General features: G+C 42.5%; 1 protein-coding gene across 6 annotated transcripts in view; it reads right to left on the bottom strand.

Moving 5' to 3' along the window:
- Positions 1–22,951, bottom strand: part of IRAK4 (interleukin 1 receptor associated kinase 4) — a 104,920-nt gene that overhangs the window by 65,099 nt on the left and 16,870 nt on the right. For 5 of the 6 annotated variants that reach the window (XR_014026796.1, XM_081330365.1, XM_081330367.1 and 2 more), the window contains 4 exons: positions 16,128–16,297; positions 15,129–15,274; positions 13,744–13,938; positions 11,138–11,298 (listed from right to left, as the gene is read on the bottom strand). Coding sequence is in view for 5 of the 6 variants with exons in the window: in XM_081330365.1 (XP_081186491.1) it covers positions 11,138–11,298; positions 13,744–13,938; positions 15,129–15,274; positions 16,128–16,288 (663 nt within the window). In the remaining variant the exon portion in view is untranslated. Of the gene's footprint in view, positions 1–11,137; positions 11,299–13,743; positions 13,939–15,128; positions 15,275–16,127; positions 16,298–22,951 lie in introns of those variants that run through there. The other variant, XM_081330369.1, reaches the window with a different exon arrangement.

The raw sequence follows: 22,951 nt of genomic DNA, 5'->3' as shown, positions 1-22,951 counted from the left end.
TACTTGTAGTTATTTTAATAAGAGTTAAAGTGCGATAGAATTTAATATTTTATTGTTGTTTACATATGGTAGATTATGATTGTTTGTATTTTTATACCCTTTATTTAGCTCTGGGAAGTCGGGGAGGGGGGAGGGGGAGGGGAGGGAAGAGTTGGGGAGGTTTGGGGAGAGGGGAGGGGGTTGGGAGGGGTTTTGTCTTTTAAAAAATGTACTGTAAAACTTTTCAATAAAAAAGAATCTTGAAAACAGGACATATAATGACTTAATAAGATGACTTTTATAAAAACAATGGAAATACAAGGTGATTAAAAGCATGTTATATGTTGATGTTATTATATGCATAAATACTAAAAATGTTTATATTCACCTTGGTATATACTGAAAATATTAAGAATTATATTTGTTTAATGTAGACAAAAGGAAAATATTATAGGAAGAAGAGAGGATCAAGATTAGTCACGATGTCTGTAGCTGGTCCAATGAAAAAATGTATAAAAGAGATGGTCTGCATCCATCCAAGAAAGGGACTGAGTTACTTGGCAATAAAATCACAGATTTTTTGGAGGAACATTTAAACTAAATAATGGGGATAGTGAGTTAATTGATACAGTACATCACTGTCCCCGGCAATCTAAGAAAATAGGGGAAGCCAGGCACCACACAAGTTATGCAGCAAGTAAACACAGGGTCAGTCATAAAGGACTCAAATGTCTATACACTAATGCACAGAGTATGAACAGTAAGCAGGGTGAACTAGAAATTCAGGTAAATGAGGGCAGATATGATATTGTTGCCATTACGGAAACATGATGGGACGAAACCTACAAATGGAACACACAGCTAGAGGGATTTAAACTATTTAAAAGAAACAGACTAAACAAAAGAGGAGGAGGAGTTGCTCTCTATATAAGAAATAACTTTATCTCTATAGAAATAGAGCACAACAATGACGAAAACTGTAAACCTGAAAGCATTTGGGTCAATATAAAAGGGGGAAAAAATGACATTGCCATAGGTGTATACTATAGGCCGCCCAACCAAGCAGAGGAAATAGATGAAGTTTTTGCTAGTCAGCTAACTAAGGTATGTAAGAAGCACATCACAATAGTAATGGGGGACTTTAATTACCCTGATATCAACTGGGAGACAAACTCTGCACCAAGTGGAAGATCAAACAAATTCCTGTCAAACCTAGCAGACAACTTTCTCTCCCAAAAAGTAGAGAAGGGAACTAGGGGATTAGCCATATTGGATTTAATTCTCACTAACAGAGATGAAATGATAGAAGGTGTCGAAGCCACAGGAACCTTGGGGGAAAGTGATCATGCAATATTGGAATTCAACATTCTGGAGGCACAAGCAATAGAACACAGCCAAACTAGAGTCTTGGACTTTAAAAGAGCTAATTTCAATAAACTTAGAGAGACCATGGGAAGAATTCCATGGATGAGAATCCTAAAGGGGAAAACAACTCAAGAAGCTTGGGAAATTTTGAAAAGTGAGATAATAAAGGCCCAGTCTAGTACAATACCAACAAAGAAGAAAAATAACAGCTCTCAAAAGAAACCAGCATGGCTGCATAAAGAACTCTCTGATAAATTGAAAGATAAAAAGGACAAGTATAAGAATTGGAAAGAGGGGCACATAACTAAGTCAGAATATCAGCAAATAGCCCGTGCCTGCAAAGATGAAGTGAGGAAAGCTAAGGCTCAAAATGAACTAAGGCTTGCGACCAAAGTCAAAAATAACAAAAAAAGCTTCTTTCAACATATAAAAAACAAGAAAAAAGTTAAGGAAATGATTGGTCCATTAGTGGGGGAAAGTGGCAAGAAGGTGACAAGCAATAGGGAGAAAGCAGAACTATTTAATTCGTTTTTTGCATCTGTCTTTACACAAAGGGAAAAAACAGTCCAACCTACCCAAACCAGTGCCATAAAAAACAGAATAGAAACGCAAGTTAAGATAGGCAAGAAAATGGTAAGTGAGCACCTGTCCAGCCTAGACGAGTTCAAATCACCAGGACCAGATGGATTACACCCCAAGGTTCTCAAGGAACTGGCAGATGTGATCTCAGAACCACTGAACTATATTTTTCAAAGATCCTGGAGCACTGGGGAACTACCAGTGGACTGGAAGAGAGCTGATGTAGTTCCCATCTTCAAAAAAGGGAAAAAAATAGATCCAGGAAACTACAGACCTATCAGCCTGACCTCAATACCTGGGAAGATTCTGGAAAAGATAATCAAACAACAAATCAGCGAACGCCTTGATGCAAACAAAGTCATCACTAAAAGTCAACATGGGTTTGTCAAAAACAGATCATGCCAGACAAATCTTATTACATTCTTTGACCAAGTGACAAAATTAGTAGACCAGAGGAACGCTGTAGATATAATTTACTTGGACTTCAGTAAGGCATTTGATAAAGTAGATCACAACCTACTACTTGATAAGATAGAAAAATGTGGGTTAGATAGCATTACCACCAGATGGATTTGTAGCTGGCTGACAGGCCGTACTCAGCGTGTGGTCCTCAATGGAACCGCATCTACATGGAAGGAAGTGTGTAGTGGGGTGCCCCAGGGCTCTGTTCTGGGCCCAGTGCTCTTCAATATCTTCATTAATGATTTGGATGAGGGGATAGATGGGGAACTCATCAAATTTGCAGACGACACCAAGCTGGCAGGAATAGCCAATACTCCAGAAGATAGGCTTAAGATACAGAAGGATCTGGACAGACTCGAACACTGGGCACTATCTAACAAAATGAAATTCAATGGTGAAAAAAGTAAGGTTCTACATTTAGGCAGGAAAAATCAAATGCATAGGTATAGTATAGGTGGTACCTTGCTCAATAGTAGTAACTGTGAGAGGGATCTCGGAGTCTTTGTAGACAATCACTTCAATATGAGCCAGCAGTGTGCTGCAGCTGCCAAAAAAGCCAACACAGTGCTAGGCTGCATTAACAGAGGGATACAATCAAGATCAAGTGAAGTACTAATACCACTTTACAATGCTTTGGTAAGGCCACACCTGGAATACTGCATCCAGTTTTGGTCACCACGATGTAAAAAAGATGTCGAGACTCTAGAAAGGGTACAGAGAAGAGCAACCAAGATGATTAGGGGGCTGGAGGCTAAAACATATAGGGAACGGTTGCTGGAATTGGGTATGTGTAGTTTAATGAAGAGAAGGGTGAGGGGTGACATGATAGCAGTGTTCCAATATCTCAGGGGCTGCCACAAAGAAGAGGGAGTCAAGCTATTCTCCAAAGCACCTGAAAGCAGGACAAGAAGCAACGGATGGAAGCTAGTCAAGGAGAGAAGCAATCTAGAACTAAGGAGAAACTTCCTGACAGTTAGAACAATTAACCAGTGGAACAACCTGCCTCCAGAGGTGGTGAATGCTCCAACACTGGAGGTTTTTAAGAAGAGACTGGACAGCCATTTGCCTGAAATGGTATAGGGTTTCCTGCCTGAGCAGGGGGTTGGACTAGATGACCTCCAAGGTCCCTTCCAACTATATTATTATTATTATTATTATTATTATTATTATTATTATTATTATTATTATTATTATTATTATTATTATTATTATTATTATTATATTACCAACATATTAATTGTAGAAATTAATTATCATTGTTTTAAATATATGAATCCAGACAGCACACAGTTCATGAAACACTAAACACTGTTATTGTAAAAAATTAATAAAGCACATTAAGGTCCTGGAGTGGCCTAGCCATTCTCCAGCCCTTAATCGCATAGAAAATCTGTGGAGGGAGCTAAAGGTTCAAGCTAACAAACATCAGTCTTGAAAACTTAATGACTTGGAGAGGATCTGCAAAGAGGAGTGGGACAAAATCCTTTCTGAGATGCGTGCAAACCTGGTGGCCAACTACAAGAAACGTCTGACCTCTGTGATTGCCAACAAGGGTTTTGTCACCAAGTACTAAGTCATGTTTTGCGAAGGGGTCAAATACTTATTTCACTCATTAAAATCCAAATCAACATAACTTTTTTGAAATGTGTTTCTGTGGATTTTTTTGTTGTTATTCTGTCTCTCACTGTTAAAATAAATTTACCATTAAAATTATACACTGATAATTTCTTTATCAGTGGCAAACGTACAAAATCAGGAGGGTTCAAATACTTTTTCCCGTCACTGTATATGAGTTCTGTTCATCGTGGCTGATTTAAACATCCATCATTATATCTCAACATGGTATGAACAAAACAAATGGGGCGTTGTCTTACCTGAACGCCTTTTCTCAGGATGATGATGGAGAATCCACAGATGGGTTGATCTTGCCTTTCTGCCCTAGAGACTAAGTCAATCAACCTTTGCCATGCCTCTCTCCTTCCGGCTAGGAATCCCCAGTCACGATGAAGGTGCAGCAGTTGATGATTACAAGGTGGTGGCTCAATGTCCCCTGACACAGGACCAGATGGACCCTGGGGGGGGGGGGGAGTGGATTCTCCATCGTCATGCTGAGAAAAGGCATTCAGGTAAGACAACACCCCTTCTCCAGCATGACAAGTGGAGAATCCACAGATTGGACATACCAAAGCCTCACTGTCCCTATGGGCGGGAAGACGTCTGGGCCTGTATCCCACTATCTGACACTACTCTTTGGAGAATTCTCCTGCCAAATGAAGCGTCTGCTGAGGCGAACTTATCCAACTTACAAATGGGGAAGGGGATGACCACATCACCGCCTTGTATATCTCCTCTATCAATGCCTGTGTTGCCCATGCCGCTGAAGTTGCAGCATGCGAGTGGAGTGTGCGGTAATTCACTTTGGGGCTGGCAAGGATTGTGCCTGGTACACCCCTGCTATGCAAGCCCTAATCCATCTGCCTATAGTAGAGGCAGACACCTTCTGACCCATTGAAGAGGGCTGGAATGAAACAGAGGGCTTCAGATTTTTGAAAGGAGGCAGTTCACTTAATATAGTGACCCAATGCTCTATGAACATCCAAGGTGTGCCATTTATGTTCCAATTCATGGGACAGCCCTAGACAAAAATCTGGCAGCACAATCTCCTGTGCTCTGTGAAACAATGAGTTGACCTTCGGAACAAATGAGGGGTCTAAGCGTAACACCACCCTGTCCTTCTGAAAAATGCATGAAATCTCTAATAGAAAGTGCTGCCAATTCCGAAATGCGCCTAGCCGATGTGACTAGGAAGGTGACTTTAAGTGTCAAAAACCGTAAAGATGAGGTTCTGATGGGCTTGAATGGAGATGAAGTGAGAGCCTGTAAGACCTTGGAGAGGTCCCAAGAGGGTTATCTGTGGACCACAGGAGGCTTAGCATTGACTGCTCCCTTGATAAAGGAACGCACCATAGGATGGTGAGCTAAGGTTTCTGAGTTGCCATATTTTTTATTTATTTATTTATTTATTTATTTTTTATTACATTTATATCCCGCCCTTCTCCGAAGACTCAGGGCGGCTTACAAGCTTAGCAGTAGCCTTCATTCTATGTATATGCCTGCTTGTTAGGGCTTTCACATGTGAGCACCGAGGACAGAGCAGCAATTTGCCTGCGAATAGTGTTGGGTGCTAAGCCCTTCTTAAGCCCCTCCAGTAAGTAATCCAATATTCTGGGAACAGGAATGGTAGCCAGATCCAATTGTTGTCTCCCACACCAGTTACAGAAATCCTTCCATGTGGAATCATAGATTCAATTGGTCGCAGGCCATCTTGAAGCCTGAATCACATTAATCACGCCTGATGAGTAGGTCTCCTCTTCTAGGAGTTGCTTTTCAAATGCCAGGCGGTTAGCTGAAGCCACTGAGGCTCTGGATATTGTAGAACCCCTTGGCTGAGGGAGATCTGATCTTGAGGTATCCTCCATGGGGGAGATATCGATAGGCCTACGAGGTCGGCATATCACGGCCGCCGTGGCCAGTGGGGAGCAATGAGTATCACCTCTGCCCATTCCTGCAGTATCTTTCTGATAACTACTTGGATCAGAGGGAGAGGAGAGAATGCATACAGGAGTTCTCTGGGCCATGGGCTGCTGAGGGCATCTACCCTTTCCGCCCCTGGAGACAGGAACCGGGAGAAGAACCTCAGGAGCTGAGAATTTGCCTGGGTAGTGAACAAGTCCAGCACAGGATGACCGAACCCCTCCGATATTTCCCTGAAGAGATCTGGGTGCAGGCGCCACTTGGAGTGGTCCACTGTTGTCCTGCTCAGAAAATCCACTTGGTGATTGATCTCTCCTGAGATGTGCTCCGCCTTGAGGGACAAGAGGTTGGTCTCTGCCCAAGTTCCCAATAACTGAGCCTTAGCCATGAGGGACCTGGAGTGGATACCCCTTTACCTGTTGATATGGGCTTTTGCCGCAACGTTGTGGGTGAGGACTAGAACGTGTTGCCTTGCCACTGTGTGGTGAAAGTGGTGTAGGTCCAGATGAATAGCTCTGAGCTCCAACCAGTTTATGTTGTGTTTCAGATCTGACTGGGACCACCGACCTTGGGCCAACTGGGAGTGCAGGTGTGCTCCCCAGCCGAACAAGATGGCATCCGATGTTAGGACAAGTCGGTTGGGCTCCTTGAATAAGGTCCCCCTGTCCATTGCTGGAGAGACCCAGCACTTGAGGGATTGCAGGGTCTGTGATGGGACCTTTACCTTGTGGCTGGAGGAACTGGTGACTAGTCTCTGGAATGGGAGCAAGGATCATTGGAGGGTTCTGGAGTGACTACTCACTCCCTTTGAATCTGGGAGAGATCAGATACTGTCTCAACGTTCCTGAGACAAGTAAACTTTGCACCTCCTTGTGTCTATCACCGTGCCCAGGTGAAGGATGTGGGTGGAGGGAACCGTCTGGCTCTTTTGAAAATTCACTGAAAACCCGTAGTCCTGGAGAGTGTTGATGGACAATGCCAGGTCTGACTGAGCCGACTGGGCTGAAGAAAATTGGATAACCATGTCATCCAGATAACACTGGACATGCACCGGAATGGCTCTCAGGTGCGCAGCCAGCACTGCCAGGACCTTTGTGAATGCTCTGGGGGCTGATGACAGGCCGAATGGTAGAGCTCTGTATTGAAAGTGGTGGCCTGCGTAGCAGAACCTGAGGAATTTGCGATGCCCGGGAAGGATGGGAATGTGCAGGTAGGCCTCTATCAGATCGATGGACGTCAGGAGGTCCCCTTTTCTGATGCCCGCTAAGATGGAGTGGAGCATCTGCATGTCATCCAGATAACACTGGATCGATGGATGTCAGGAGGTCCCCTTTTCTGATGCCCGCTAAGATGGAGTGGAGCATCTGCATGTCATCCAGATAACACAGGATCAATGGACGTCAGGAGGTCCCCTTTTCTGATGCCCGCTAAGATGGAGTGGAGCATCTGCATGTCATCCAGATAACACTGGACATGCACAGGAATGGCTCTCAGGTGCGCAGCCAGCACTGCCAGGACCTTTGTGAATGCTCTGGGGGCTGATGACAGGCCGAATGGCAGAGCTCTGTATTGAAAGTGGTGGCCTGCGTAGCAGAACCTGAGGAATTTGCGATGCCCGGGAAGGATGGGAATGTGCAGGTAGGCCTCTATCAGATTGATGGACGTCAGGAGGTCCCCTTTTCTGATGCCCGCTAAGATGGAGTGGAGCATCTGCATTTTGAATTTCTTGTATACTAAATGGGTATTTTAGTTTCTTTAAATCCAGGATCGCTTTCCATCCTCCCAATGCCTTCAGAACGATGAACAGAATGGAATAAAAACCCTGTCCCTTTTGCCCTGCTGGTACCGGTTCTAGGGCTTGAATTTCTAGGAGATGTCGAATTGCTCCTCCATGAGGCGTCATTTGACCGGATTTTTGGAAGATGGGCAAGAGACAAAATGCCTCGGAGGATTGGAGTTGAACTCCAGAGTCAAGCCTAATCTTATGGTGTTGAGGACCCAGAGATCTGTAGTGATGGTCTTCCATCTGTGTGCAAAGAGGGCCAACCTACCCCTTATGGGAGAGGTACTCTTGTTGTCACTTGGACCATCTGAAGGGACGGCCCCTGGTGCCCCGAAAGGGCCATTTGGCCTGAAATTGTTGTCTGGTCTGACCCTGTTACCAGATCTGTCGAATTGACATTCTGCTCTGGGGGGATAAGTGCAGGAGTAATGAGGAAAATCCGAGCCTGTGTAGGTCGGGCGAAAGGACTGCCTGCGGGCATAAGGGGTAGCTCTCCTGTCCGTTTTCTGGATCAGAGGTGGCATGATCTTACATTTATCCTTATTCTCGATGATATAAGGATTCAGTGCCTGTCCAAATAACTGCCCCCCCCCTTGTAAGGGGCTGAGGCCAACCTCCACTTGGATCTAGCATCTGCTTGCCAGTGTCTGAGCCACAGAAGCCTGCAGGAGGTGATGTTAGATAATAATGCCCAGGAGGAAAATCTGGCCACGTGCAAAGAGGAATCAGCCTTGTACTCAGATGTAGCCACTAATTTATTTAGATCTTGGTGCCTCTTCTGGTGGAACCCTAGCCCGCAATTGGCGAAGCCAAAGGAGGGAAGTTCTGGCGAAGAAAGAAGTAGATGAAGCTGCCTTCACCACCCATGCTAAGGCTTGATGGGTCCCGCAGAAATTAAGCTCTGCTTTCTTATCCTCAGACTTCATAGCCTCCGCTATATCTCCGGACACAGCGAAAGACGAAACCAATGGTGCTAAGGGCTCATCTACTGTGGGAACTGCTAGCACCTCTGACAATGCTGGAGCCATATTAAATAACCTTTTATCTGTTCCCCCTAGGGATGGAAAGGTACCTGGTGCTCTCCATTGTCTTTGGACAATATTGAGAAAAAGGGGAGGACAGGGAATGTCCTGTTGAGTGAAGGCTGGTTACGAAAAAACCCCACTGGTAGATGCTTGGCTGATGGAAGGTTCTGCCTGAGAAACACATTCAGGGCCAAGTTAGACAGTGCTCCTGGCCTTGTGCAGCAAGGATTTGAAGAGGGCCAGATTAAACAGGCCTATGCAAGGAGGGGGGTCAGGAGACAAGTCCTCATCTTCTGACATTCCCTGCTCTCTCTGGTCCTCGTCCCCTGTGAACGTCATCCTGCTTCTGGAGGAATGTGAGGGGGAAACTGACCCCTGATATGCGGCGGATTCTGCCTGGGGAAGATATCGATTCAGGTCGAGCTGTTTGGTGCATGGTTGAAGCTATGCCCTGGGCAATGGCCTGGGAAATCAGAAATTGCAGACATTCTGACAGTTCTGGCTCTTGAGCATCTGGAGGAAGTGAATGTGGCCCCTGGGCCCAGAGGCCCAGCTTGGGGACCAGGCAGTAGGAACAGCCGAAGGAGAAGGAGCTTGGTGAGGGCCAAAAACTGATGCCTCCATAGAAAGAGACATGCTGTGACCAACCTTTTTATCCATCCTTTGCCTCACAGCTTTGGAGAATTGCCTTTCCATTGCCTGGTGTCTCCTACTTGCCTCTTTCTCCTCAGATTTGGAAGACCTTTTGCCAGAGATAGCTCTGGATTTGAGCTTCCCAGCCACCTCCTGCTTGACCAATTTGAGCTTCTTGCGTCTGGCTGAACAGCTGAAAGCACCTTGTACCTGTGCTTCTGTGGATTCATCTGCCATTAAGACACTAGATGGAAATGGCAATCATAATGTGTTTACAAAAGCAAGAACTCAATAGAAAAGAGCTAAGTTGTGGTTAGAAGCGGTGGCGACACAACCAACTTATTGGGATAGCCAGCACACACACTATCCTGGAGGTGGCAGCAAGACCAACTTAATGGTATGGCCAGCACACGTATAACTCCATTGGTGGCAGCAAGACCAACTTAATGGTAACAGACAGCACACGTAAAGTCTTGTTGGTGGCGGCAAGGCCAACTTAATGGCATGGCCAGCACACGTATGATCCTGCTGGTGGTGGCAAGACCAACTTAATGGTACGGCCAGCACACGTATAAATCCATTGGTGGCGGCAAGACCAACTTAATGGCACGGCCAGCACACTCCAATATTCCTTTGGTGGCGGCAAGACCAAGACAATGAGGCAGTCGGCACACTATGAGCAGTAACACTAATAATAAAAGGTAGCTAAGGCAGATACTCAGCCACGCCTTGAAGCCTTAGAAATACCTGAGTGATTGCACACCTCTGTAAAGCTATAAGCCTGGAGGCTGTTGTTGCCGTTTTTGAGATTACAATGAGAGCTGCCCAGTAGCCTGAAAGCACCTTGAAGACAGTTATTTTGTTCTTCTGAATTCCTGGTAAATGATCATGCAGTTTGCAAAATGGCATTTTCAAAATGGCAGCCACCAGTAAAAAGACCTCCTGCTCCAACACTAGAAACAATTAGCTGACTGTAACAGTATATTCAACAGCCAGGGCAAGAAGGCTGTAGCTGGATGTGCCCAAATAAGACTATTTTGCTGCTAATTTAACTTCGCTGAAAGGGAGGATTTCCCCCCCCTCGGGAGCAACTAAAGCAGCATCCAAAATGGTGGCCCCTACACTCATGGCTTGCTAGAAGCTAAAAATACCTTAAGGCTTCAGCCGAAGCCTGTAACTCACTGCGTTTTAAATATCAGCGCTGATATCAGTGCAGAAAACAATAAGGGAAGGAAGGATACAACCTGGGAAGAATCCAAGATGGTGTTGCCTTCTGCTAGAGCCAACCTTAACCACGTCTATCTCGGGCTAAGACTAAGTCATGACTGGGGATTCCTAGCCAGAAGGAGAGAGGTGTGGCAAAGGTTGATTGACTTAGTCTCTAGGGCAGAAAGGCAAGATCAACCCATCTGTGGATTCTCCACTCATCATGGTGGTGAACAATTATGCTCTCAGAACCAGTTAAGCCCAAAATATTTGTAGAATAGTAAATTGAAGAATTTTGCCATAAGTAATGTTTTCTACACAGGGTTATTAAATTCTCTTAGTAATTCAAAAATTTCTAAAGCTTAATTATTTGAAACAATTTTCCTGTTTCACTTCTTAGAATTTTGCTCCTGCTTTGATTTTTTGATTAGATATTATAAATGCAGTGTGAAAGGCAGCATAGAACTGTTATTACTGCATGATTTTCTGGTTTCCTAGTATGACATATTTTTTTAAATAGGCAATATAGCATAAATCAAACATTACTATTAGCAAATAACTGACAACCTACAGCTGTAAGTTTTTTCACTGCCACTGTTTGGCCATTGATGCATCCTTTGTAAACCACTCCAAAGCCTCCTTCACCAATCTTGTTGCCACCAGCTGACAGATTTTGGTCATCAAAGTTATTTGTAATACTTTTCAGTTCATAAAATAAGAAGCTTTTCAATCCTGGGCAGAAGGGGGGAAAGGCAAAGAGACCAAGTTGGAGTGCAAATCACAAAACTATTTTAAGCATGGAAATCTTATAATCCAAACTCTACATTAATTTATTTACATATTGTAAATCACATGTTGTCCCAGTGCCATGCTATATAGCAATCTAAAAATAATAAACATTATTAACAGGGCTCAGAGGCTTTCCAATAACTATTATAGTGACCTCATCTCCAAAGGAAGCCCATCATATAGTGCAGGGGTGTCAAACTGCCGGCCCACAGGCCAGATGTGTCATGCCGAAACCGTGCCCATCCCATTGCCGGCAATGGAGAAAAAGTTGCGATATGTCACGACACGTCATGTGACATTGCAAGTTTGACACCCCTGATAACTATATTATTATAATCCAAGATAGTGGTTGGAATCAAATACTTGAATGAGGTTGGGTAAACACAATTAGTTTAATATACTGATGTAGGCTTTCAAGGCTGGTATCTGTAACAACAGATTTCTTGACATTTTGCAAGCAACCAAGGCTGACATTGTAGGATGAATGGAAATTTCCTTGGTTCTTAGATATGACATCTTAAGGATCTGGTGGTTTATTAGGTTACTAATAAATAGAGGCTTTTGTAAATTAACTTTAGCCAGAGCCATTACTTCATTTGTGCTTTTACCTGTTAGTGTTGTGATTCAGTGTCAGCCTGTGGGTTCGGCAGCTGAATCGGACAATTCTGAGGAGGAAGAGGAGGAGGAGGAGGAGGAGGAGGAGGAGGGAGGGGATTGGAGAGCCTGCAGAGGAAAGTTCTGAGGCATCGCAGAGCTCTCAGCCAGGCCCCTCCCATCTTGTTCCTCCTCAGACCCAGCTGTGTGAGCCTGAAAGCTTGGACGAAGATGATTCACAGCTGGCTTTGTTCAAGGACGCTTGAAGCAGGAGGCAGACAAGCAGGAGTGAACAAAGGAGGGCAATGAGGCACCTCGGGAGGAGGCAAAGAGAAGCCACGCCTTGAAACTGTGTTTAAAAGGGGAATGTGTGGGAGGTGCTGGTTGCTGAAGGCAACCGTTTGAACAGCTTCTGATTTAGTCGTGGTTAGTATTTGTTTTGCTCTGTTTTGGATCTGTTTCATTTCATTTGTGTAAATAAATTTGGTTGGCTTACTTTCAGCCTATTGACTTTTGAAAAGCGGTTGTCCCTGACATTTCTGCAGGGCCGGTAGTAGGCTGGAACAAAACAGTTAGAAGTAACATTTCATAACATCTGACAGCAAGACCTGGGGGGCGGTTGCCCACAAACAGTCCACAAATGTCTCCTATATGGTCTATCAAGTTGTACCTTTGACACCTGCAAGCAAATTTGTTACTGGAATAAAAAAGGGTACCTGGTATTTAGCTTAACAGGGGTTAGGAGCCTGGAGATGAGTAATTTATCATAATGGCAAATATCTATAGCTTGGGTATAGGATGAGGGTGAAGGTTTGTTCTCCGAGCATATAGATTGGTTTCTGAATGTTTCGTTACCTGGCTAGGTAATATTTTCAGTGGAGTTTAGGGGATGTCAGTGTCAGTGTTCTGTTTATAAGGGCTTTGTGTGGTCAATAGATCTTGTGATGGGTCAGGTGTGTGTGTGTCAAGTGAGGTTCTTGAGATGGGTCTTGTAATGAGTCAGGTGTGGGTGTGTCAAGTGAGGGTCTTGTAAATGGGACTTGTGATGGGTCACACTCATCACAAAGCCCTTATAAACAGAACACTGACACTAACATCCCCTAAACTCTGCTGAAGATGTTACCTTGCCTGGAAACCAACCCACAAGCTCGGAGAATGAACCTTCACCTTCAATTTATCATAGCATAATAAAAAAAAACCACATGGAGGTATTCAACTTGTATGATGATATAGAATTAAATAATTAACAAAGTATTGTGGGATGGTTTTGCTTTCTGTGTATGTATGACTGTCATTTAACTTTGTAACCAATGAATAATTCTCTTACTTTTGTTTCCTGTAGCAAATTGTATAAAAATAACTGATTTTTGGGGCGCTCCTTGCATGTAAACCCCAAAGGCATCCTCTTTTGCTTCTGTACAGAAATAAAGAGTTTTGCCTTTCCTCAATTCCTATGTGGACATTGGATTCTTCACACTAGATTCTTGTATCTACCCAGCCTTCTGGCCAAAAGCATTTTCAGAGACAAGATGGTTTGCTATGCTGAGCACAGGCAACTGAGCAGATCTATCTTTATAGCTAGGTGCCCTGACTGCTGATTGACAGTATTACAGTGTCAAGGCATAATACCCAGAATCCTCCTAGAAAGAAACAACCTTGTTTTATTTTGTCAACAGCTGTAAGTTTGTGTATCTCTACCAGTTTGTCATCATCTAAAACCAACCTCTACACTGGAATGGACTAGCAAGGGTGGAGTAAAAGATGACATAAAGTTTGGAAAAGATAATTATCTACCTGTATCATTAAGGTGACTGCTACTGTTCTCTGAACTCAGATCACAACTATTTGATGTTAGGTGGCCTTCATTTGGATCCAAGGATGGCAATTCAGGTATTTTCTTGCCTTCTACAAGAGGTCCTTTTTTATGTAGGTGTACAGTTTCCAGTAAGGATAGAGACAGGGTCATGTTTTTTGTCATGTTTACAGAATCTGCCATTAAATAAAATCATATATATGTCAGATAGGAAATGCATTCATCCTACATCACTTTAAAAAAGTGTAAGGAATGAATTATGCTTGAGTAATCAGTCTTTTAAGCATACTATGAGGCTAATACAAAGCTATAATCAGCTAAAATCAGCTAAAATGGTATGAAAACTTGGGCTGGTTAAATTGTGAATGATGGCCTTTACACAGTTTACAACCACAATTTTTCATAATATGTCTCTCATATAATCTGAATAGATTCCTCAATTGTAAATTTGAAAATTTTGCCAACATTTCTACCCCATTGAATAAAAGGGATTTTTATAGTATAAAACAGAAAAAATATTAGCCCTTTCACACACATAAAAAGCTATTTTCTTTTCCTAACTATTGATATTTAGTTCTATGTTTCTTCACATCCAGATGAAAAAATTAAAGTCCTGAAAATACTATTGACTTCATTTAAAAATCATTTATTACTTTAGCAACATAACTTGTATCAATAAACGTAATAAACTAGTTTTTTAAAAATGTAAATTTTAATTGTATCCTCTAAAATTATTTCAAACAAAAATAATCAAAAAATTAATTCAGCAAAAAAACTTAGTATAAAGTAACCTGACTTTATGGTAGCTGGTCAGTTGCTAGCCAAGAATTTGTCTACAGATATATATAATTGATAAATTCTGTGAGAACCTGTGCTTCACACAAAGGCAGCTAATTAGGCTTTGTTTTATCTGAACTATCTCTTCCACTGTCAAATAATGTTATAAGCAGATGGTGTTTCACGTCTACTCTCTACAGAACTTTCAGTTTGCTAATAAAGTTTGGTCACTACAGTTTAACCATGGTTTACTAATTGTTTCATATTAGCAATAAGCCAGAACAAAACATGTCCCATTATAGTTTAACTATGTGAAACCAACATTTTCAAGAAAGCAAAATTCTTGTATGAATTTCTTAACTATTAACATTATGAATTTAATTTTACAGATTGCTATTAAGTGCAAAAAATTAAACCAGGCTTCATCAGAGACTATTCTATCTATCTATCTATCTATCTATCTATCTATCTATCTATCTATCTATCTATCTATCTATCTATCTATCTCAAGATAAGAGTTTGAAAGGAAAACATTTTTACAACTTTTCCTTAAAATACATTGCAAAGATAAAGTATAGATCAAAATTACCTGGAATCAAAAGACTTGCTGGTGCCAAGAACTGATTTCTGATGAGGAGGTCCACCAAATCACTAACAGTACAATTTAATGTTCCCCAATCATAAAGTAATTCACAGGTAGGACTTTTTCCTACTTGTTTTAATGCTTCAAATCGCCTTTAAGATATATACATATGTTAGTTAGATAAAAGAATTAACTATTATTTATCAAAAGAAGTGTGACATATTATAACCACTTTAGTTGCAGTTTTGCTATAAAGTCTTTAGTCCAAGCCTGAACAGCTAAATATTCAATATTCTGCCAGCTATAAAGTACTAGGATACATGAACCTATTATTTTAAATAATTTATATAACAGTTGAGCCCAGTAGCAATGAGAAAAAGAACTATACCTGGCACAGAAATAAATGGTATAAAACAAAATAAATTGTATTGAACTGGAGAGAAAGTTAATTTTCAAGATTGCTTTCACACACTGAAAGTGATATATAAAACAAATATAGCAAAAATCAGATATTACAAGAAAGGCTCAGCATCAAAGTGCCATTCTTAAAATAAAGTTGCCATCCCTGTTAGACAATCTCAAGCTGTAGACACCTAAGTCTTATTTTGGACACTCAATCTTTCAATGAAAAATTACATGCAATACAATAACAACATGATCCAATATATACAACTTCTCACCACATACAACTTCTTACTACATCTCTAGTCCAAGTGGGGAAAAACTCAGACAGGGTCCATCTCAAAGACTGACTTTTATTCCCTCACCTTAGCAATGTCCCAACAACATTTTTTTTTGGTCCCTCACTCCAACTACCAATCACTCACTGGGAAGTAGCATGCTTGAGCATATACTAGTTCTATTGCCTTCATTTTCAATGACCAAATTATTGAACAAGTTGCAAGCTAACTCTAGCTAGAATCAAGGGGTTAGGTGGCTATATAAATTTATTAACAAAATAAATAACTCTGTAAAAATGCTTCCCCTTTGGTTTCCATACCTTACCTTATTTGCATTTGGTTGTATCGTTTTGCACCAGATGAATCAGTTATATCAGCAGCTAATTTCTTCCATCCTTCTTGTGGATCAATGAAATCTGCCAGCTGTCTCATCATTCCATAGCCAAGGGAACGTACATAGGTAGAAGGTGTTATGGAATTGGTCATTTCTGATTCCTAACAAATGCAAATGAAATTGCTATTAAGCACTTTTTTGTATAATCCAAGATTATACGCTATCCCCAAGGCTGTGATGCATACTTAATTTGAACTTTATTTTTACAAGTTTTGTCATAGTACTGGTTATAATGCAGTATTTGATTAGTATGTCCCTACATGTTTTGAATTATTTTGGAAGCTTCTTTTAAAAAGTTCAATCATCCATCACACATACAGTATTCTCCTGCCAAATAAATATGAACCAATCCCTTTAAGGGATAACAAATACAGGTAGTCCTTGACATATAACCACAATTGAGCCCAAAATTTATGTTGCTAAATGAGACATTTGTTAAGTGAGTTTTACCCCATTTTACAAACTTTCTTGCTACATTTATTAAGTGAATCATTTCAGTTGTTAACTTAGTAATACAGATGTTAAATGAATCTGGCTTCCCCATTGACTTTGCTTTTCAGGAGTTTGCAAAAGCTGATCACATGACCCTGGGACACTGCAACTGTCATAAATATGAACCAGTTACCAAGCATGTGAATTTTGATCAAGTGACCATGGGGACGCTGCAACAGTCAAAAGTGAAAAACGATCATAAGTCACTTTTTTCGTGCCGTTGTAACTTTGAACAGTCACCTGCACAAAGCTATTACCTTATTACTTTAATATACGTTACTCAACTACATTTATATTCATCCATAGCATTTACTTCCAAAATGTGCATCCGAGCATGTTTGTGTGGGGAAGGCAAAGGAGAGAACTTAAAGAGAAAGAGGGGCTTTAGGAAACTTCTTATAAGTCTGCAACAAGTAGACATGGGGCGGTGGAGGGGGAGAGAAAGTGCAAAAAACAAGAGATCATTTCCCAGGGTTTACATCCATAGATTCTCAATATTATTTACTTAATTTTTATGCTATTTTTCATGTTATACCAAACTGTAAAGAAAATGCAGTTTTAAAAGGAGCCTTGGTGGAGCAGTGGGCTAATGCCTCCTTAAGTAACACCAGCTCAAGGTTGACTCAGCCTTCCATCCTTCCGAGGTAGGTAAAATGAGGACCCAGATTGTTGGGGGCAATAAGCTGACTTTGTAATAATGCCGCTTGGGGGGGGCGGGCGAAAGCCCTAATAAGCAGGCATAATACATAGAATGAAGGCTATTGCTAAGCACATTGGTTTGTGCTTAAATTGTAAGCCGCCCTGAGTCTTCGGAGAAGGGCGGGATATAAATGGGATTAAAAAAAATATATCTAAATCAGAATCAGAATATGGTTGGAAGGGACCTTTGAGGTCTTTCAGTCCAACCCCCTGCTCAAGCAGGAGACCGTTGTGGTTGACCTTTGGGGGGGCATGGGCATAGTGGGGGGGCATAGTCAGCTCAATGTCGCTCATGTCGTGTTTGTGGAGGTCTGGGCAGGGTTAGGGGGCTCCATTGTCTCAAGCCGAGGAAGGCAAGACCAGAGAAAGCACTATACCCTTGTCCACCAGAGGAGCCTTGCTGTCCCTCTCAGGCCATGCATAGGACCCTGAGTGATGCAGGCTGCCTGGAGCTCTGGGCAGTGGAGCACAAGCGTTCAGTCCAGCCTTTCAATAGGGCACTCGGCTGCGCTTACCTCAAGGCTGCTGCTCATTGGCTCGCTATCCTTCACCAAGTTGTTCATGGTGCAGGAGGGCAAAATGTGTGGATCAGAGGGAGGGCCACTCATGGTGTTTGCTCAAATGCAAAAGGGGAAATATTTCTCTATGCCTTCTTGCCTTGTGATCAAATGCCACTTTTGCTAGTAGCCTGTGGCCACTTAAAAGACTGAGAACAAACCAGGCTCAGTTTATCCCATGCTTGCATTTAGTGAAGACATCCACAGACAACAGTACAGCAAAATTGTCAAAATGGTGGCTGTGATAGTTGATCAGAGCTCCTCTGGTTTTTATGTGCAACAGCTTTAGCATTTAGGAACAGAGGTAAGTTAGTTGCTTTTCTATTAATACATAATCCTTAAAAGAGCTCTCCTGGAGGGACCCTGCCATGGTCTAATTCAAACTGGAAATATAGCAAAGGAAAATATTCCCCCCGTCTGCTTTCTCCTGTTTTCCCCACTGGAAATGGCTATTTGTAACACACAAGGAGGGGATACTTTCGTAAGAGTTCACAACTCAAGAATACCATTGTTAATTTGGATTGCCAATGAAGTCCTGTCTGTGACAAAAGAGAACACAAAATTGCTTTCTCCTTTGAGCCCAATCTTCAAAGGATCCAGGATTGAAGCAGAACTGCATGAACTGGGGCATCTGCAACCAAGTTGCCTCTCCCTCCTTCCTCCCTCCCTCCTTTCTCCTTCTCATCTCTTTCCTTCCTCCGTGCTCAGGAAGAGATGATGGGTGGGGGAGAGATTGCCAGCACTGCCAGTGTCCATGCTGCCACCAGTTGTCATTATCCCACACAGGCAGGCGGGGCCAGTCCTGGTGAAAGGGAAATCCTCGTGGTTGCGAGGCTAGGTCAGTGAGTGGGCAATGGAGGTGCTGGTGGGAGGGCGGGTGGCACTGATCTACAACTTGGTTGCGTCCATCAAAGCCAGAAAGCGTTCAGCCTTTGATCATGGGGCAGCCCTGGAACCAGCGAGGAGCTGCCCCATCGCTCCCTGCACAGGAGACGACCAGTGCCAGCATCCTGGGTGAAATCAGCCTGCGGGGAAGACAGCCAGCAGGAATGACTTACTCCACCTGTTCAGCGCCGTTTGTGCACACACCCAAGGGGCAGGGCAAGGGCACCCAACACTGGCTCCAGGGCTGCCCTGTGGATCTAAGGCAGAGCACGTTCTGGCTTTGATGGCTGGCACCAGATTGTAGATCAGTGCCCGGTCGGCCTGGGCCAGGCCGAGGTGTCATGGTCCAATTCTTTGCTGTTTTACAGAGCAGGTCCACAGATCAAACGGAACCACGTGGTGAGCCATATCTGGCTGAGGGCCTTGTGTTTGACATGTCTGCCCTATACCATTTCAGACAAGTGACTGTCCAGTCTCTTTTTAAAAACCTCCAGTGATGAAGCAACCACAACTTCTGACAGCAAACAATTCTGTTTGTTATTTGTCCTCACTGTTAGGAAGTTTCTCCTTAATTTCAGGTTGCTTCTCTCCTTGATTAGTTTCCATCATTTCTTGTCTTGCCCTCTGGTGCTTTGGAAAATAAGTTGACCCCCTCCTCTTTGTGGCAACCTTTCAAATACTGGAATACTGCTATCATGTTCCCCTAGTCCTTTTCTCTAGACTAGCCAAAACCCCACAACCATTCTTCATGTTTTAGTCTCCAGGCCTTTAATCATTTTAGTTGCTCTTCTTTGTACTTTTACCAAAGTCCCAACATCTTTTTTATAATGTGGTGACCAAAACTGGACACAGTATTCCAGGTAAGGCCTTACTAAGGCTTTATAAAGCAATACTAATACTTCATGTGATTTTGATTCTATGCCTCTGTTTATACAACCAAGGATTGTATTAGCTGGCTCATGTTTAAGTGATCTTCCACTAGAACTCCAAGGTCCTTCTCACAGTTACCATTTTTGAGCCAGGTTTTGCCTAATCTGTATTTGTACCTTTGATTTTTCCTGCCTAAAATCTTGCTTTTCTCCACATTTAATTTCATGTTGTTGAATAGGACACATTGTTCAAATCTGTCAAGAATTTTTGGATCATGAACTTGTCTTCTAGGGTGTTGGCTATTCTAGCCAGCTTAGTGTATTCTGTAATTTTGAGGAGTCTCCCTTCTATCCCCTCAGCTAAGTCATTGATATAGATATTGAAGAGTAGCGGGCTAAGACAGAACCTCATGGTACCCTACTGCTTATTTCCCTCCATGTAGATGTAGTACCATTAAGGACTACTTCTTGAATATTGTTTGTCAGCCAGTTAGAAATCCATTTCATAATGATGTTATCATTTTCTAGCTTACCAAAAAGTCAGTTGTAGTCTAATTCAGGGCTTTTCAACCAGTGGTACGGGTACCACCTATGGTACATTGGCACCTGGCAGGTGGTACACGACCATCCTAGAAAAGTGGTAGCGGGGGAGGGGAATGAGCTGAACTGGTGGCAGCACCGCACAAGCCTGAGCGAGAGACGGCTGGAGCTGCAGGGTTGTCAGGATTCAGCAAAAGCACCAGGATCAGCGCTTCTTCAGGGCTGTCAGGGCTCAATGGAAGCGCCAGGATCAGCGCCAGGCTCCAGCTGGAGCTCAGCACTGATCCTGGCACTTCTGAGCCCAGAAGAAGCACCGATCCGCTGGAATGTTGCAGCATCTCCAGGGTCTTGTGATTTACATTCTGATGATTGGCAACTGATTCATATTTATGATGGTCACAGTGTCCCAGGGTCATGTGAAGTGACCAAAACCTGCTGCACCCACCCAGAAGACGGGGGGAATAAAAACCAAACACCCCCCACCCCACCCCAACTGCCAATCCTCAACAGAAATGCTCACAAAAATGAAAACCTCGGACAGGAGGAAGAGCACTGCTGGGCGGGCAGGCAGGTGCGTTGCTCGGCTGTGGCTTGGGGGGCAATTTTTTCAGTGCCATTGTAACTTCGAACAGTCACTAAGTGAACTGTTGCAAGTCACTTCCCCCCCTTTTTTTGGGTCACCATGTTTTTGACACCTTGCTAGGCAACTGGTGGTACTCGAATGTTGCCATATCCTATTCACAATGGGTGAAAAGGTTGAAAAGCCTTGGTCTAATTTGTCAAATGCCTTGCTGAAATCTAAGTATACTATGTCCACAGCATTTTGCTGGTCTACTAATTTAGTCACTTTGTTAAAGAATGAAATAAGATTGGTTTGGCATGATCTGTTTTTAACAAACCCATGCTGACTACTAGTTATAAAGTTATAACTTTGTTTCTTGATTTTACAGATCTGCTTTTTGATTATCTTTTCCAGTATCTGTCAGCTGTCCAGTTAGCGCATCCAGAAAAAGAAACTCCTGGGACATTATTTTACTTTATTGAATAAACCATATTGGCATAGAGGAAGCGAAACCAGCTCTGGGTTTCTGCACAAAAGCTAGCATTGTTAATCCCCCTCTTTCCCTAGTTCATCTGCCTGATGTGACCTTGGGTTACAGCACTCTCTCAAGGGTACAGATAATGCTCCGATGCAACTGTTCCCACCCTTACATTCCATCCCACCTCCTCCCTTTTCTTTGTCAAGTTGCGAATGAAGGGGAATACAGTTGAAAGTACAAATCAGTCTTCACAGTATTTTCCCAGGTATCAATGTTAGGCTATTGGTCTGTAGTTTCCTGGGTCTGTTTTCCCCCTTTTTTGGAGATAGGAACCACACCAGCTCTTTTCCAATCCTCAGATAATTCCCCAGCATTCCAGGATTTTTGAAAGATATTGTACAATGATTCTGAGATAACATCTGCAAGCGCCTTCAGAACTCTGAGATGTAAACCATCCCAGTGATTTATATTCGTCAAGATCAAATAGGTGTTCTTTAACCATTTTCTTGTTTAGTTTAATTTTTATTTCTAGTTTGTCTTTTTGGTTAGGTTTTTGGTAGGTTGGGCTACAGTTTCTTTTTGCATGAAGACTGTAATTAAGCACAGCGTTCCTCAGTCGCTGACCTAACTAATAGTTTAAACGCTTATCAGCATCCCTTGAAAGTAAAAACAAATCATCCTCGGCTACCATGTCAAAGGAGTAAATCAAAAACTCCTTATCAGAAGTCGATGAACCGTGGTTCATTTGACGCATGGTGAACAACAGGTAAAAGAAAGAAAACCCAAAACATATTCTACTGTAAAAACTTTAATCAGAAAAGAAAATAAAGACTTTTAACTGACTACATGCTTTGTCTCACCAGATAGCAAAGAAAGAAAGGAAGAAAAATTTTGTTTGGACATGCGCACACAATAGTAGAGCCAGACATGAAACTAAAACATGGTTGAACATGTGACACTCACCATGGTTGCAATGATAAGATAACAGCACAGCTGGAAGAGCAGACTGCAACGTAAAAACGCAGTGACAACCCCTTCTTTGTCAGTAAAGCAGAACTCAGATAAGACACATTTTCTTATGCAGATGCTCGTGCTGGGCTGCAGGAAGTGGCTTGTTAAGCATATCAACAATCTGATCATGTGTAGGCACATACTGCAATTCCACAAAACCCTGTTTAACTACTTGTCTTATATTTTGATAACGGATGTCAATGTGTCTAGACCTTGAACCTGTAAACCGTGTTTCAGATATATAAACCACAGATTTGTTATCTTCCATCACAGTGATCGGTCGAATCGGATGTGTCCAGATATCTGTGACTAAAGCATCAAACCACATTAGAGAATTAGATGCATCTGAAACACAAGCATATTCAGCTTCAGTAGATGAACAAGAAACAAAATTCTGTTTACGCACATGCCAGTACACAGGACATCCATTCAAGAATATCATATAACCTGAAGTACTCTTACGTGATTTCTTATCGCTCACCCAATCAGAATCTACATAACAAGATAACTCTGCATAATCAGTATGTGCCGGTTCTAATACAATGTTGTGAACCTCTGTCCATAGTTCTTCAGGCACTCTGTCTATCAGATCTAATTCCTTAAATCTATTTATCACCTCTACTGTATATTCATCAGGGATATGATTTAGTTCATACCTGAGT

The sequence above is a fragment of the Vipera berus genome, assembly GCF_964194415.1.
Source record: "Vipera berus genome assembly, chromosome: 6".
In the NCBI taxonomy this organism is placed as follows: domain Eukaryota; kingdom Metazoa; phylum Chordata; class Lepidosauria; order Squamata; family Viperidae; genus Vipera; species Vipera berus.
The sequence above is the reverse complement of the archived record's forward strand: the minus strand, read 5'-3'. Positions and strand labels throughout refer to the sequence as shown.